The sequence below is a fragment of the Populus alba genome, chromosome 13 (genome assembly GCF_005239225.2).
Source record: "Populus alba chromosome 13, ASM523922v2, whole genome shotgun sequence".
NCBI classification, from domain to species: Eukaryota; Viridiplantae; Streptophyta; class Magnoliopsida; order Malpighiales; family Salicaceae; genus Populus; species Populus alba.
Genome location: NC_133296.1, coordinates 16610144 through 16627819, shown reverse-complemented (window position 1 = coordinate 16627819; position 17676 = coordinate 16610144). Strand labels below are relative to the sequence as shown.

At 33.1% G+C, this 17676-nt stretch overlaps 1 protein-coding gene across 1 annotated transcript; it reads left to right on the top strand.

Annotated features, from left to right (window-relative positions):
- The first annotated feature begins 6922 nt into the window (after positions 1–6922).
- On the top strand, positions 6923–8919 carry LOC118032500 (isoleucine N-monooxygenase 2). The gene is made up of 2 exons (XM_035037212.2): positions 6923–7923; positions 8156–8919. The coding sequence occupies exons 1-2, from the start codon at positions 6967–6969 to the stop codon at positions 8783–8785; spliced, it is 1587 nt and encodes a 528-aa protein (XP_034893103.1). The 5' UTR covers positions 6923–6966; the 3' UTR covers positions 8786–8919.
- The last annotated feature ends 8757 nt before the right edge of the window (positions 8920–17676 follow it).

The following is a 17676-nucleotide window of genomic DNA, read 5'->3' as shown; positions in this document are numbered from 1 at the left end:
AATTAGAAAATACGCAAACTGAATTTGACCAAATCAAGGGTCAAATTGAAGAAATTGAAAGTTTATTGATCAATTAAGGGTCAAATTGTATAAATCCAAAACCAAGGACCAAAGGAAAAAATACGGTGAAATCTAGGGTTGAAATTGAAGTTCTTCATGGTTAAAATTGAACAAAATTAAAAGTTTGAAGCCAATCAGGGGTGTAGATAGAAATAAATCATAAATTGAAGGACTACATCATAAGGCACTATTCATCTTCTTCTCTAGCGAGGCTAGTTGGGTGGCCACCTTCCCAAGGCATTTGGCGCCTCATTTCATCACCAAATTGGATGAAACGTACACACAAATGATCCTGTGATACTTGACTACACGCTAGTGCAAGTTGTTCAGGCTGATCGAGGCTGCAGAAGCGGTGGCACCGCCCAAAGTGGCCAACCCGACTAGCTATTTTTCCTGCAAAACTGACAGTTCATCATTGCTACTTTGAGTCAATGGTTGGGATGCTTTTCGGTTGAACCAAGGGCTGTGATTTTGCACCATAAGAGACAAAGTGTCCTTCTTCCATCGCTTATAAATAGATTTGATCTTCATGCCTCAAGGGTGGAGAAAATTGGGTCCAAAGACAGCCAAAAAACCAGCCTTCCTCCCCAGAATTCTTCCTTTTCTGTCGTCTGTCTCTTCACACTCTCTCTCTCTCCGCCGTCCAGGTCACCGCTGTCATTACCCTCAGCTTTTCAGCCACCATATTCACCACAGGAAGCCAACACAACCACCATCCAGCCACAGCAACCGCTGGTCCTTCCCCCCTGTAGATTTTCTTCTTCTTCTTTCTTCCTACCGTAGCCACCGTCAGCCACCACTGCTTGCACCACGCTACCCTCCACCACCGTTAGAACCACTGCAGGTTAGCCTTCCCTTTTCTTCTTCTTCTTCTTCCTCTTCTTCCCTGCTGTTCACTGCGTGAACAGTAGGCGTGAATTAATTCACGCCTTCTGTTCATTTATGAACAGTGGGTGTGAATTATAATTCAAGCCCACTGTTCATGCAGTAGTGGGATTCGGCCCAAAATTGTTTTTGGGCCGGGTTTGGCCTAGTTTCAAAAGTTTTCAAAAAAAAATATTTTCGGAAAAATTTATGATTTTTCCGCGTATTTTGTTATGGAATTTTGATTAATATTGGTTTGTATTTTTACACTGTAAAGATACAAATGCAGTGTTAAAATACTCGGCTTTCGTCAAAACATTGCAAAAATTTTATAAAACAAAAAAAAAATATTTTTTTTTCATGCATATGGTCAAGTCTCTCAAAACTAAAAATCATATTGTATTTTTATACAACAAAGAAAACTTCAAAAAATATATATTATATTTTAGCATGCATTTTGGCTTTAATAACCAGTTTATTAAAGTCATGAGAACTTGGCAAATATTTCAAAAAAAACCAAAAAAATATTTTGTTTTGTTTTAATGTCTTGGATTATGAATTTATACGTAAAACGTATTCCCGATATTAAAAAGGTAGTTCTTTTATAGACATTAGACTAGTTAGATTTTTACCCCATAAGATAAGAACCTCTTTATTGAAGAGGGCTTTTCTTGAACCATAAGCGGACTAACATGATAAGACCTTAGATTTTTTATCAAACAATAAAACAATGCAGCTTACCTTAGGTAAGGCGTATTTGGGGTGCTAATATCTTTTCTTTATGCAATCAGTCTTCGTACCTGATCTCTGAGACCAGTTATGGTTCTTAGTAACCAAAAACTAGGTGGTGACTCCCGTTTCATTTTTTTTCACCGCTAAGAGACAATGAATTCCTTGGCTCCCCACATTTACCAGAAATATATCCATACATTTGAGTATATAATTCCTTGTCTCCCAACATTTACCAGAAATATATCCATACATTTAAGGGTGGACAATCGTCGCGAAGCCGCACACGTGCAACAAATGCTTTGTTCATTTTCCATAAAAAACAAGATATATTATGCATTGCAAATCTTGCTTTAGAAAATCTGGTTTCAGTAGTTTATAGATTGTCATATTAAGATTACTTTAGAAATATGTTCTCAAATTATATGAAATTTAAGATATTGAAGACCTATATATCATTAATAAAGGAAATGTAATAGAAGAGAACCCCAAGTTGGAGTCATTTACAAAGCTCAAAAAATTATTTTGTGTCTTCTCTTTAAAAGAACATGTTTAAAAAGAGTTTCTCATTGCTAAACTAAGTGTTTAATAACATCAATTTAAATGGGGCTTGTTAAGATAGGAGGAACCCAAGAGAAGAACCCATTGAGGGTAAAGCCCGTACTTTGAAAATTTTAAAGTGGCTAGGGGGAACACATGGGAGGAACCTATTTGAAGAACACATAGGAGGAACTCATTGGAGGAACCTAAGGTAGAAACTCTCATTAGAGGAACTCCTATTGAAAGAATTGTCTTTATAGGAACTCAACTCTCGTTGAAGAAGCTCATATTGGAGGAACTCCCATCTCTGAACTCATTGGAGGAACTTAGCTCCCATCAAAGAAACTTTCTTTATAGGAACTCAACTCCCATTAAAAGAGTTTCCATTAGAAAAACTCTTATCTCCAAACTTACTGGAAGAATTCAACTCCCACTAAAAGAACTCTCATATCTGAACTCATTAGAGGAACTCAACTCTCATTAGATGAACTTACATGTCCAAACTCATTAGAGGAATTTAACTCCCATTGGAGGAACTCCCACTCGAGGAACTTCCTTTGGAGGAACTCTCATCTCCGAACTCATTGGAGGAACTCTCTTTATAGGAACTCAACTGCCATTAAAGGAACTCTCATCTCCAAACTCATTGGAGAAACTCTCATCTCTGAACTCAATGGAGAAACTCAACTCTCATTGAAGGAACTTTCATTTTCAAAATTATTATAAGAACTCCCTTTGTAGGAACTTAACTCCTATTGAAACAACTCCCATTATAGGAACTCAACTCCTATTGAAACAGCTCCCATTATAGGAACTCTCATTTTTGAACTCATTGGATAGACTTAACTCCCATTATAGAAACTCTCATACTCAAAATCATTAGAGGAACTCAATTCCTATTAGAGAAAATCATATCGTTGAACTCATTAGAAGAACTCAACTCTCATTAGAGCAACTCTCAATTGAGAAACTCCCTTTGGAAGAACTCTCATTAGAGAAACTCAATGGAGAAATGCATTAAGGGTGGGACTCGTACTTAGAAAATTTCTAAGTTGCTAGAGGGAACCCATAGAAGGATAAGCCTATACTTAGAAAATTTCTAAATGGCTTAGAGGAACCCAATGAGGGTGGTGCTATTGCACTATAGAGATTAAGTCAATCCCTTAGAGAGTGGAGTTATTGCACTAGAGAGACATATTACCAATCCCTTAGAGAGTGGTGTTATTATAATAGGAAGATATCATATTAATCCCTTGAAAAATAGTGTTATTGCACGAAAGAGATCTCATATCAATCCCTTAAAGAGTTTCCAGTAGGTGAAGCTTGTCCAGTATATGGAGCTCGTCTAGTAGGTGGAACTCATCTTTCGTGTATCATGAAAGCTCTCTAAGTCTCGGTGACACCTTTTAACATACACAAGTCGCCATAAATATTATGGGTGTTGCCTTGGGGCATAGCCATGGTGTGTCGTCGTAGGTGTAGTCATGGTGATTAATTATGTTTTTGGTCAAAGTTCATTTCAGTCCTCCCTCTTTCAATTGAACCCTAATTGACCCTAAACCTTTTTTATTTAATGCAATTAGGCCCCTAATTTTAATCAATTAACTTGGTAAAAATTAAATTTGATCTCTTAAAATTCCAATATTCTTAATGAAGCCCAAATTAGGCTCCCAAACTTAATTTTCACCAATTAAGCCCAAAATAAAATTAATTTGACCCATTTAAAGTATAATTAAGTCCTTGCACTTAATTAAATCCTTCAATTGGATCTATATTAATTTTTAAACATAATTAAAATTTAATTTGGCCCATGATTAAATCAAATTGGCCTATTAAAAATTTAATTATGTCATTAGACTTAATTTTTATGCAAATTCGTCCAATAATCATTTAATTTGACCTAGAATTTGCATTTTTTTTTTATTTTTGGGCAAAATAAAGTACAATTAGGCCTTGAATTTCCTTCAAAATTGCAGTTTGATTTCCCGATTTGCTTATTCCATGTTGCCAGCCTTTATTTTATTTTATTTTTTTTATTTTTGAAAAAAAAATTTGATTTTTAAGAGTAACCTAAAATTGGATTATGACATGATACATGATCAGCTTTAAAAGATGCATGGACCATCAACATCTGGTCAAGAAATGGAGAAGTTGGATCTGGCTTGACATGGATACACGTGGACCAGCAAGGATACACGAGGAACAACGTTTTCCTGGACAAAAAACATTATCACCGTCCGCCACCGCTATCTGATTAATTTGTGGCTGTGGAACTTCAGTAATTATCTCGTTATAACTAGTTACTCTTAAAGTATTCAAAAACCAATTATTTAAACATGTTAAATAACTACTTTAATTCAAAAACATAATTTTATATCACTTTCTAATATATATAATTCTTTCAAGTAAAAACTATTTTAATACAAAATTGTTACTTGCTATATTGTGCTTAATTTTCATAGATATTATCTTCTGTTTTTTTTCTTTTATATTAGATATAAATAGATTATAGTTGCATGATGCATTTATATATAAAAAAATCAGTCATCTAAGATTAAAAAAAAAACACACACATATTTAAAAATAAAATAATATTTAAATATTTCCATGCTCATATGTATTTGACTTTTTGGAGAAAGATTTCTATTATATTTTAGCTTTTTAAAAAAATATTAAAAACTCTTTTAGTTAATTTATTGAAATATCATTTTTTTTAATTATTTTATATTTTTATAATATTTAAAAGAGATTTATTTATTTATTTAATATAAATAGAATTTATTTGGATGATATTTTTATAAAAATAAAGAATATTTGTTCCTTGTATGAAAAAAAAAAAAACCCCTCTAAGATAAAATAAAAAACACAGGGGTAAATATTTTTATTCTTAGTTATTTTTTTGTTTTTCGGGAGAAATATTAGCTTTTCATTTAAGTATTTAAATAGAATTAAAAATTCCTTTACAATTTATATATTCATATAGTTTTTAAATTTATTTTGTTATGTATAAATAGTATATATGTGTTTCTTAATTAAAAAAAAAAAAAAAACATGATATAAAATTATTAAATGATGTTGGACTTTTTAAACCAGTTGGTCCACCAAAACCGACCATCAATTTTTAGGAATACGGGTCGGTCATCTGCCACTGTTGTTGCGTAGCCTAAAGGGAGTTAGCATGATGAATGTCATTAATGTTTGTGGCTCTTGCAAATCCACGCTTGCCTCCACAAGGATACTGAACCGAGTACGAGGAATGTGTGTGCTGCAAAACATCATCAATGGAGATTAGCGTAACAATAGCATTGTAATAGCTAGGATCTGGCAGCCTTTTTCAATCAAAAAATGAGAATTCAAATCATGTTCTTCATTTGTGAATTTGTGAGAAATGATATTGTGGGCTTGCATGCATGCATCCAAGCTCACCCCCTTGCAAGGTGTACAAAACAAACCTTCTGGATTAAAATGGCAGACAAAATTGAAATTATTCCGAATTAAGTGTTGGATTTCAAGCAAAAATTAATTAACAAGTAAAAATATATGGTAAATTACAACAGCGAGTAGACAGTTTGAGATTATGAATGGGATAAATATATGTGTAGATGCTCCATCGAATCCAAAAATAATAGGGAGAATATTATCTCAAATTTGCATATTGTCTGGATGATATTTATTTCAATCATCTCCATGTGTTGTGTCTGCAACCTGTTAGAGCATATATCTCTAAAGAAATAACTAATCTATATGAGTGCTTCTCATATCCTGTTTGGTAATACATTCGAGTAGACTGATGGAATGAGTGTTTGCATAAACACGTGTCAGTTATGATTCTTGATTTCATGCAATCTGCAATCCTTTAAATTCATCAACCTTAATATGTTCGAGGCATGTTCATCAGGAAAACATAGGCTTTTAAGCCATTGACAAATCAATAATTATGCATTCTTGTCTAAGGTGGAGTTGGCTTAGGGCTTTGTGACCTATGAACCAACATAAACAAACTTCATATTTTTACGGTGATAAAAAAAAAAAGTTATATAGATTATATATGCACAAGATTAAGGTTATGATGGAGAAGATTGGTTTTCCAATAAAAAACTATCATAAGATACTTCGTTTTATCCAATTATGTGTCAAACCAAAACTAGAAAATTTCTACTTATCAAATTAAAAATCAAATATAATGCCACCATATTACAATACCATGTCATACAATTCTTTACTTGAAAGAAGTGTTTATGCAACTCTGATACTATTTGATAGGAATTCGTAAAATTATCGAATATTTGTGAGAGAGTACATGGGAATTTTACTTAGATTTTTTAAAAAGAAATTATTAATAAAAAAATACGATTATAATGCTAACATTACTTAAATAAAATTTTTTAATGCTTGTGTGAACGTAACTAAATTTAAATAAATCATATAAATTTTAATATGTTTTATTTCTCATTTTACCATATTTATCTCGAGTTGTGTATTGGATGATCCTAAGAGAATTTTCAAAACGAGGGAGATTAAACCTCCTCGTTGTATAAATGTAACATCAATAGAAGCAATAGATAATGACATGTACATGGCATAGTTGATCAGGACTCTCCCTTTTCAAAGACAAGTAGAGAACAAAACATTATAGATTAATAGCACATTTATACTGTGTGGGGGCAATCTGGTGTTTATCACGACTCTCCCTTTTGAAAATCTTTTGTTATATAAAGCCACACAAGGAACACCATGCATGTCAAGAACATTAGTTGATCGAGTTGTTTGATCATGGAATATCTTGCTGCAACTTCCTTCACAACCCTATTAAGCTCCCCAGCTTCACTTCTTGTCTTAGCAATCATACTGTTTTACTTCATCCAATCCCATAAGAATGTCAAGAAACACCCATTGCCTCCCGGTCCAAAACCATGGCCTATTGTTGGATGCCTCCCTACCATGCTCCGAAACAAGCCAGTGTATCGATGGATACACAATCTCATGAAAGAAATGAACACTGAAATAGCTTGTATCCGTTTAGGAAATGTTCATGTGATTCCTGTCATTTGTCCTGATATTGCTTGTGAATTCTTAAAAGCACAAGATAATACCTTTGCATCTAGACCTAATACCATGACCACAGATCTCATCTCGAGAGGTTACTTAACAACAGTTGTCTCTCCCTCTGGAGACCAATTGAATAAAATGAAGAAAGTTCTTATGACTCATGTACTTTCTCCAAAAAAACATCAGTGGCTTTATAGCAAAAGAGTTGAAGAAGCTGATCACCTAGTTCATTACGTGTATAACCAGTGCAAGAAGTCTGTGCATCAAGGTGGCATTGTGCATTTGAGAACTGCATCCCAGCACTATTGTGCAAATGTCACTAGGAAGATGCTGTTCAATAAGAGGTTTTTTGGGAAGGGAATGGAAGATGGTGGACCTGGTTTTGAGGAAGAGGAGTATGTGGATGCCCTTTTCAGCAGCCTCAATCATATATATGCATTTTGCATCTCGGATTTCTTGCCATCTTTGATAGGGCTTGACTTAGATGGGCATGAGAAGGTGGCGATGGAGAATCATAGGATCCTCAATAAATACCATGATCCCATAATCCATGAGAGGGTTCAACAATGGAACGATGGTGCAAAGAAGGATACGGAGGACTTGCTTGATATTTTAATTACCCTGAAAGATCCTAATGGCAATCCCCTGTTGTCAAAAGATGAGATAAAAGCTCAAATTACAGTAAGTTTTATATGCATTTACATTTTGAATTCCACATGGAAACACATATCTATGTCTTTAATGTTAATTAATTATACCAGTGATGAGCTAGTTATAGCTTAACTGGCACTCGTGTCCCTTCCTTTGAAAGTCTCAAGTTTGCATCTCTTTCCTTAAAAAAAAAATACTGTAATAATCAAGTTTCACTACTGTATATCATAGTAATGATTTTCAAACATGATGACACTTGCAGGAAATAATGGTTGCAGCAGTGGACAATCCATCAAATGCTTGTGAATGGGCATTCGCAGAGATGCTAAACCAACCTGAGATACTTGAAAAGGCTACAGAAGAACTGGATAGAGTGGTTGGAAAGGAGAGACTTGTCCAAGAATCAGACTTTGCGCATCTCAATTACGTGAAGGCATGTGCCAGAGAAGCATTCAGGCTTCACCCTGTTGCACCATTTAACGTTCCTCATGTGTCGGCCGCCGACACAACAGTTGCCAACTACTTCATCCCGAAAGGTTCCTATGTTCTGCTTAGCCGTCTAGGACTGGGCAGAAACCCTAAAGTATGGGATGAGCCGCTCAAGTTCAAGCCAGAGCGCCACCTCAATGAAATGGAGAAGGTGGTGCTGACTGAGAATAATCTGCGATTCATTTCGTTTTCCACCGGAAAACGTGGGTGCATAGGCGTGACACTTGGGACCTCAATGACTACCATGCTATTTGCTAGACTTCTTCAAGCGTTTACTTGGAGTTTACCACCTCGCCAATCCAGCATCGACCTTACCATTGCAGAAGACAGCATGGCTCTTGCAAAACCACTGTTTGCACTTGCAAAACCACGCTTGCCTCCACAACTGTATCCCGGATACTGAAGCGAGTACAAGGACTGTGTATGCTGCAAAATATTATCAATACACGGTGTGCCAGAAAATTAGCAGTTAATGTAATAAACTCTGGCAACTTTTATATTGTTGAGAAAATAAACATAAAGGATTTGTGTTTAGAATTCTTATTTGACTAGTTAATTAAAAATTTTAATGGATTGCGATAGTTTGAGCTTAATTATAGCCCCCTGTGAAAATAAGAACATAGTTTAAGTGCGATGATGGAATATTGTTCTTACCCTTCTTGGGGGGCCCACATACACCAAAAAAATAAAAAACAAAAGCGAAGAGAAAATGCAAAAAATTAAAAAAAAAAAACACTGAAAAAAATCACACAAATATATCAATAAGAAGAATATACCAGAATACCCAGGAAATTATCGAATACTGGTTGAGAAAGATAAAAAAAATACAAGATTATAAAATTTGACAATGTATTTTCGACTAATGAAGGCCCTATTGGCAAAGGAAGATTAAATTTAAGGAGGAAAATTCAAATTTGATGTTTAAGGATTCAATTGGAATTTTTCAAGGTTTAATGTAATTTATTGAGTACTTAATTACAAGAAAATTGATTTTAAAGTCAATTTATACTTTAATTGGAAGAAATTAGAGTCTAGGGGTCAAATTGTAATTTTTAAGAGTTAATTTGGTTCAATCAGAAGCTTAATTGCATAAATATTAAAGTTTAATAGGCAATTAAATACTTGATTGAAGAAGAAGAAATCCAAAACTAAGCACCAAACTAAAAAAGGCGTGTGAATGAAAAGGCTGGAATTGACCAAATCACGGGTCAAATTAAAAGTTTGTTGGTCAATTAAGGGTCGAAATGTATAAATTTAGAATCAAGGACTAAAATGAAAATAACGATCAACTTTGGAGCTAATAATTGAGTTTGGTAAGGATGAAATTGCATGAAATAAAAAATCTGGAAGCAATTACTAGTATAATTAAAAGCAATTGAAAGGGTAGGGACTCAATCAAAATTTTTCAAATCCCGAATAAAGAACCCTAAATGACATGTTGTTCAGACTTAATCAAAAGAAGGCAAATGACACGTCATTCATCAACTTGCATCTTTGTTTTAACAGTTTCAGCTGATCGAGTTGGCAACTTTAAACACATGAATGTAGAGTTACGAACATTTAAATTAAGTAAGGTTGGATCCAAATGAATGGTGTATACCCCCTTTACCAAACTCGGGTGGTCTTAAGTGATGATAACTTCAGCTCCGACAAGGTCTCAAAAGTGGGCAACTCAGTGAGTCTTGACAATGCAACCATCATGCAAAAAATAATTTGGTTTTCATGTAGCTCCTCAATAGGTTATTATCAATGGTTCACTATACATCCCCCAAGATCAAGTGGTCAGAAATGAATTCAAGACCTCTCAAAACTCTATAAATACCCTCCTAAAGATCAAGAAAATGGGGCTGGAAAAAAAAGGAAGAAAGAAAAAAATATATTTTAAAATACAATTTTAAGAGCGATGATGGAATATTGTTCTTACCCTTCTGGGGGGGCCCACATACACCAAAAATATCAAAAACAAAAGCAAAGAGAAAATGCAAAAAATTAAAAAAAATACTGAAAAAAATCACACAAATATATCAATAAGAAGAATATACCAAAATACCCAGGAAATTATCGAATACTAGTTGAGGAAGATCAAAAAATACAAGATTATAAAATTTGACAATGTATTTTTGACTAATGAAGGCCCTATAGGCAAAGGAAGATTAAATTTAAGGAGGAAAATTCAAATTTGATGTTTAAGGATTCAATTGGAATTTGTCAAGGTTTAATTGAATTTATTAAGGACTTAATTGCAAGAAAATTTAATTTTTTAAAGTCAATTTGGACTTCAATTAGAAGAAATCAAAGTCTATGTTCGAATTGCAATTTTTAAGATTTAATTTGGTTCAATCAAAGGCTTAATTACATAAATATTGAAGTTTAATAGGCAATTAAAGACTTGATTGAAGAAATCCAAAACTAAGCTCCAAACTGAAAAGGGCGTGTAAATGTAAAGGCTGAAATTGACCAAATCACGGGTCAAATTGAAAAAATTAAAAGTTTGTTGGTCAATTAAAGGTCGAAATGCATAAATTTAGAAACAAGAACTAAAATGAAAATAACGGTTAACTTTTGAGCTGATAATTGAGTTTAGCAACATTGAAATTACATGAAATTAAAAATTTAGAGGCAATTACTGGTATAATTAAAAGCAATGGAAAGAATAGGGACTCAATCAAAATTTTTCAAATCCTGAATTAAGAACCCTAAATGACATGTCATTCAGACTTAATGAAAATAAGGTAAATGATACATCATTCATCAACTTGCATCTTTGTTGCGATGTCGCGGTCGCACAAATTAATTACCCTAGCTTTAAACACAACACACAAGATAGTATAGAGCAAGCAAGGGGTCGATCCCATGAGAAAGATTTAGTTCAGATTTTTATGCTATACGTTATGCAATTTGGGGGGGTTGGATGTTATATAGGCTAAAGAAAAATAAAACAGAAAACTATCAAGAGAACAAACTTTGGTCGCAATCACACATCCACCTATAGAAATCAGAACTGATCCTTGAAACGAAATTCCAGTTTATATTTTGAATTTTTTTCTTTTCTTAACGTTGGTTAATTAACGGATCCGCCGTATAACTAACCCTAACCAACAAATAATCACAGTGTCCGCACTAATGATTTAATTCAATGGCAGCCTTAAGATCTACATAAATTCATTATCTTAACAACTAAGTTGTCTGCTTATGTTGCTTTAATCGAATGTTCTCCCTAAGATTAATAACGTAGATCCACTACAATTATTAAACTCAGTTGCTTCACAAGTTCATATACCACAACTCCGGTCTTGATATCAAACTTAGCAATAAATTGTCTATAATAATAACTTAGAGTTCGCTCTAGCAATTAAAATAAACAATCATAGGAAAAATAAGCATAAAGAACAAACATATTCATCATATAAACTGAAAAGAAAATGTAAAATAGATCTCACAGTTCTTGAAATCCGAAGGTTTCCGTGTCCTTGCAACCAAGAAAATGAGTTTAGCCTTGCATGTTTGTTGAACAACTAATCAAAAAGATGGAAGAATGCATGATTTAGGGTTTCTTAGAGTAGGGGGGTGTTTTTCTCCTCTTGGGTGGCTGCCCCCCTTCTCTTCTCTTATTCTTTTTATATGCTAGGAAACCCTAATCTCTATTTTACAAAATAGTCCTCCCTTAAGTAGACAATTTACATTTAAGTAGTTCAATAACTATTTTCCTAAAAAAGGAGAAATAGCTTTGCATGAAATCTTCAAGCTTTGACTTAGAAGAGCTACATTACTGAAATAAAAACTTGGATGTCGGTTTAGATGCTTCGGAACGTAATCTGGACTCGTTTCTTCACGGAACCTGTTTGCTGGCAGAATTCAGTTGTCATCTTTGAAAAATCATATCTCCCTCATATGACATATTTTTTTTCTGAAATTTGTAATGTTTATAGGCCTTTGAGTTAGGAATCCAAAACAATTGAGTTTGCATCAATTTGAATTTTGTAGCTCTAGATATGCAAGTCGGAATGACCGAAGGTCAACATTGGCAGATTGCGAGATTTGACTTTGAAAACTGTGATTTCCATGCTCTTCCTTATTTTATTGTCTTGCCTTAGATTTCCAGAAAGGTATGGATGTTAGCTTTTTAATGCCACTGGAATCACTTCATTTCGACCTTTAGAGCTCACGTTCTGCACAAAACATCTACTGAACGTCAAATCTGCCAATTACCTTCAATTTACTCCTTTTTGCATCTTTCATCCAAAAGTGCCTTCAAAACATAAAACAAAGAATATCAAGGCATTTTATATATAAAACATCGGCAAAACACTAGTTAAATGTGGGTGAAATTATCGAATAATATGGTTGCATCAATCTTTGTTTTAACAGTTTCAGCTGATCTAGTTGGCAACTTCAAACATATGAATGTGGAGTTACAAACCTGTAAATTAAGCAATGTTGGATCTAAATGTAAGGTTTACACTCTCTTTACCAAATTCAGGTGGTCTCAAGCGATGATAACTTTAGAATTGCTCCAACAAGATCTCAAAAGTATGCAACTCAGTCAGCTTTGACAGTGCAGCCATCATGCAAAAAAAGATTTGGTTCTCATATAACTCCTCAATAGGTCTTTATCAAGGGTTTACAATACTTCCCTCAAAATCAAGAGGTTAGAAATGGATTCAAGACCTCCTAAAAACCCTATAAATACCCCCTTCAAGATTAAAAAAAAAAAAAAAGGACTGGAAAAAAAAAAAAGAAAGAAAAAAAACAATATTGATGAAAAAGCTAAGTGTGAAGGTTTGAAAGGCTAACACAAAGTTTTCTCAAGTTTCTTAAGCTTAGTAAGTTTGTGAAAGACAAAACTTTCCAAAGAAAAAAAAAAAGAGTAGTTGTTAGAGGTATACTATCTAATTCAAAAGCAGGACCTTATGGCCTCCTTAATGTGTTTTTTTATTTGTTTTTTTGTTTTATAGTTATGTTTACAAGTATAGAAAAGAGGTTTGGAATGTTTCACAAATGATGTTGCATTCACCTTTTTGTAGCTATGATTTTTATTTAATTAAGTTATATTGAAGTTTTTTTTATGCTTTTGATACATTAAAATTGTTGTATAAGTTTGTTTTTTATATACAATTTTGTCTTAATTTTTGTTTAGAGCTATGCATATTAAAGCAAGGATGTTTACCTTAAATTTATTAGGCATGTTCATGCACAAAATATATTTAGAAAATTAATTTGAATCCATGTTGCATGAATATATAGGTTGTTTTAAGTTGATAATTTATTTGATTTGGTGCCTCATGTTTGATTTTGATGCTCTAATGGTTTTTTGTTAGTTTTTTGGATCAAACATGTTTGTGTATGATATTGTAACTTATTAGGAATGTTCATACACAAAATATATTTAGAAAATTAATTTGAATCCATGTTACATGAATATATAGGTTGTTTTAATTTGATAATTTATTTGATTTGGTACCTCATGTTTGATTTTGATGCTCTAATGGTTTTTTGTTAGTTTTTAAGATCAAACATGTTTGTGTATGATATTATAACTTGTTAGGATAAAAGGAGCATGTTTTAAAAGCCAAAATACCCATTTCTAGGTTTGCCAAAGGCTGCCTTAACTGGAGATGTTTTGGGTTTTTTTAGCATGTTTTTCGTGTTCTTAGAAGGAACATGGCTTTAGCCTTTAGATTTGGACCGTGTTTTGTCCATTTCCTTACATACACCTTTTTTATGCATGATTAGTAGATAATCTAGTGTTTGTTTGCATCAATAACATGTTTTTTTATAGGTTTTAATCCCAGAGTTTTGGTTTTGAACTGAAGCTGTTTTTAATAAAAATCAAGATATTTTAGCAATAATCGATGTGAATGGATACTAAATTATTAATCCTTGCATAATTTACAAGATGTATATGCCTTTGTTTAAACCAAATCTGGTCTATTTTGGAACCTATATTCCTAGGTTCATGTTAAGTGTTATTGAAGTTCTTGGTGTTCTTCATCTTTTTTTTGTGTTTCATCTTTTTTATTCAAGATTTTTTTTGTTTTTTGTGTTTTTTGGGTGTTCATTCTTTTTTTTTTTTTGCTTTAGTTTTGTTTTTGAATTGTTTTCGGGTCAAACCAAATTTTTTTCATTTAGTTTATAATTGAACAAAAAGTTTCAGGTCAACCTAGTCAGGTCAACTTGGCTGGGGTTGAGTCAAAAGGTTTAATACCCTGTTTGATTTGTCATAATTTTTACTAAAAGGTTTTTGGGTTTAAAGGTGTGTTTGGCAAACACATCTTAAGCTTATTTTTGGTAATTTTATTACAAAGAAAAATGATTTTTTGCCAAACAAAGCCTAAAACAATAAAAATAAAACAAAATAATTTTTTTTTTCTTGTATATGGCTAAAAATCCTAAAGTTATTTAAGCATTTAAAAAAAAATCTAAAATACTTTGACATGTTTTTTTTAAATATTGCATAGATTTTACAAGTTTGTAAAATTTCAAAGGATTTTGTTCTACATTTCAAAAAATATATAATAAAAAAGATCTTTTGTTTTTTTTAATATATGGGATTATAAACTTATATGGAAGACATATTTCTAATATTAAATAAAAAGATAATTTATTTTAATTTTTGATGTTGGCATCAGAACGACTAGATTTTTAACTTGATAAGATAAATATCCCCTTACTGAGAAGGATTTTTCTTAAACCTTAAACAGATTATCAGTTAGAAAACACAACTTTTTCTTAGGTCATATTAGACAAATAAACAATGCAGCTTACCTCAGGTAAAGTATATTCGGGGTGTTAATACATTTTTTTTATGCAATCAGTCCCCTTACCTAGACTCTAAGACCAATTAGGATTTCTAGTGACTAAAATAGTACATGGCAAATCTCATTCCTTGTCCTTTCCACCCACATCATTCTCGACGATCCCGATCCGAGTGGATGATCGTTGCGACCCTGTACACATGCAACAAATATTAATGAATAAAAGATCAAAAGCTGAAAACTATTTGTGTATTTAGTGTTTTTCAATAATTGGTATTCAATCTAGGTTGAAGAAACACTTACAATAACAAACCCTTAAAGTAGATGCAACAACACTAGCAAACCACATGAATTCACACATTCCAGCTGGAAGATCATCCCTTTCCAACAGCCTCCATTAACGAGTTTTTCTAAGGGTGAATAAAGAATGACTACCTATAAATTGACAAGGTTAAAGAAATGCCAAAATTAATTCCTTTTTTAGGAAAAATGAACTCTAATTTGCCTAAAGATAACTTAGTAGGAGAAATAAAGCTCAGTGTGGTGAGAAATGGAAACTACAAGTACCATTGCCATAAAAAATATGTATTATCAGAAAAAAGAAATAATTATACTTGATAACCTTAATTTCATGCACGCTAAAAAAGGTGTTTGCCAATGCTTTGGTCGCTTGCCACCAAAAACAAGATATATTATGCATAGTAAATCTTGCTTTAGAAAATCTGGTTTCAGTAGTTTAGAGATTGCCATATTAAGAGTAATTTAGAAATATATTCTCAAATTATATGCAATTTAAGATATTGAAGACCTATATATCATTCGCGAAGGAAATGTAATATAAGAGAACCTCAAGTTAAAGCTCAAAAAATTATTTTGTGTCTTCTTTTTAAAAGAACATGTTTAAAGAGAGTTTCTCATAGCTAAACTAAGTGTTTAATAACATCAATTTAAAGGGGGGTTGTTAAGATAGGAGGAACCCAAGAGAAGAGCCCATTAAGGGTAAAGCCCGTACTTAGAAAATTTTGATGTGGCTAGGGGGAACCCATGAGAGGAACCTATTAGAAGAACACATGGGAGTAACTCATTAGAGGAACCTAATGTAGAAACTCTCATTGGAGGAACTCCTATTGAAAGAATTGTCTTTGTAGGAACTCAACTCTCGTTGAAGAAGTTCATATTAAAGGAACTCTTATCTTTAAACTTATTGGAGGAGCTTGGCTCCCATCAGAGAAACTTTCTTTATAGGAACTCAACTTCCATTAAAAGAGCTTCCATTAGAAAAACTATTATCTTCAAACTCATTGGAAGAATTCAACTCCCACTAAAAGAACTCTCATATCTGAACTCATTAGAAGAACTCAACTCTCATTAGAGAAACTTACATCTCTAAACTCATTAGAGGAACTTAACTCCCATTGGAGGAACTCCCACTCGAGGAACTTTCTTTGAAGGAACTCTTTTTATAGAAACTCAACTCCCATTAGAGGAACTCTCATCTCTAAACTCATTGGAGAAACTCTTATCTCTGAACTCAATGGAGAAACTCAACTCTCATTGAATGAACTTTCATTTTCAAACTTATTAGAGGGACTCCAATTGGAGGAACTTAACTCCTATTAAAACAGCTCCCATTATAGGAACTCTCATTTCTGAACTCATTAGAAAGACTTAACTCACATTAGAGAAACTCTCATACCCAAACGCATTAGAGGAACTCAACTCTCATTAGAGAAAATCATATCTTTGAACTCATTAGAAGAACTCAACTCTCATTAGAGTAACTCTCAATTGAGAAACTCCCTTTGGAAGAACTCTCATTAGAGGAACTCAATGGAGAAATGCATTAAGGGTGGAACTCATACTTAGAAAATTTCTAAATGGCTAGAGGGAACCCATATAAGGATAAGCCTATACTTATAAAATTTCTAAGTGACCGAGAGGAACCTAATGAGGTAGTGCTATTGCATTATGGAGACCAAGTCAATCCTTTAAAGAGTGATGTTATTACAATAAGAAGATCTATTAATCCCTTGAAAAGTGGTGTTATTACACTAAAGAGATCTCATATCAATCCTTTAAAAAGTTTCTAGTAGGTGAAGCTTGTCCAGTATATGGAGCTCATCTAGTAGGTGGAACTCATTTTTTGTGTATCATCAAAGCTCCCTAAGTCCTGGTGACCTTTTTTGACATGCACAAGTCGCCATAAATATTATGGGTGTTGCCTTAGGGCATAGCCGTGGTGTGTTGTTGTAGGTGTAGTCATAGGCACAACTACCACTGCGATGTGGCTTCATCAGCCATGGAAAGAGCTTTTGAGAAACATGAATAAACTAGCTTTTTATTTAGTTTCCCTCAAACGACATCAATGATAAGGTCTCAAAACATCTAAGTAGCTTAGGACCAAGGCTCATGTATTGGATAATTAATTAATCTCTTAGTTCTATCAATTTAATCCATTCTCTCTAATCAAGGTGGCTAGTAGCTTATACCTGGTGTTTGGTAGGCCAATGCTAGTTGGCTAGTATCTCCAAAAGGTTCC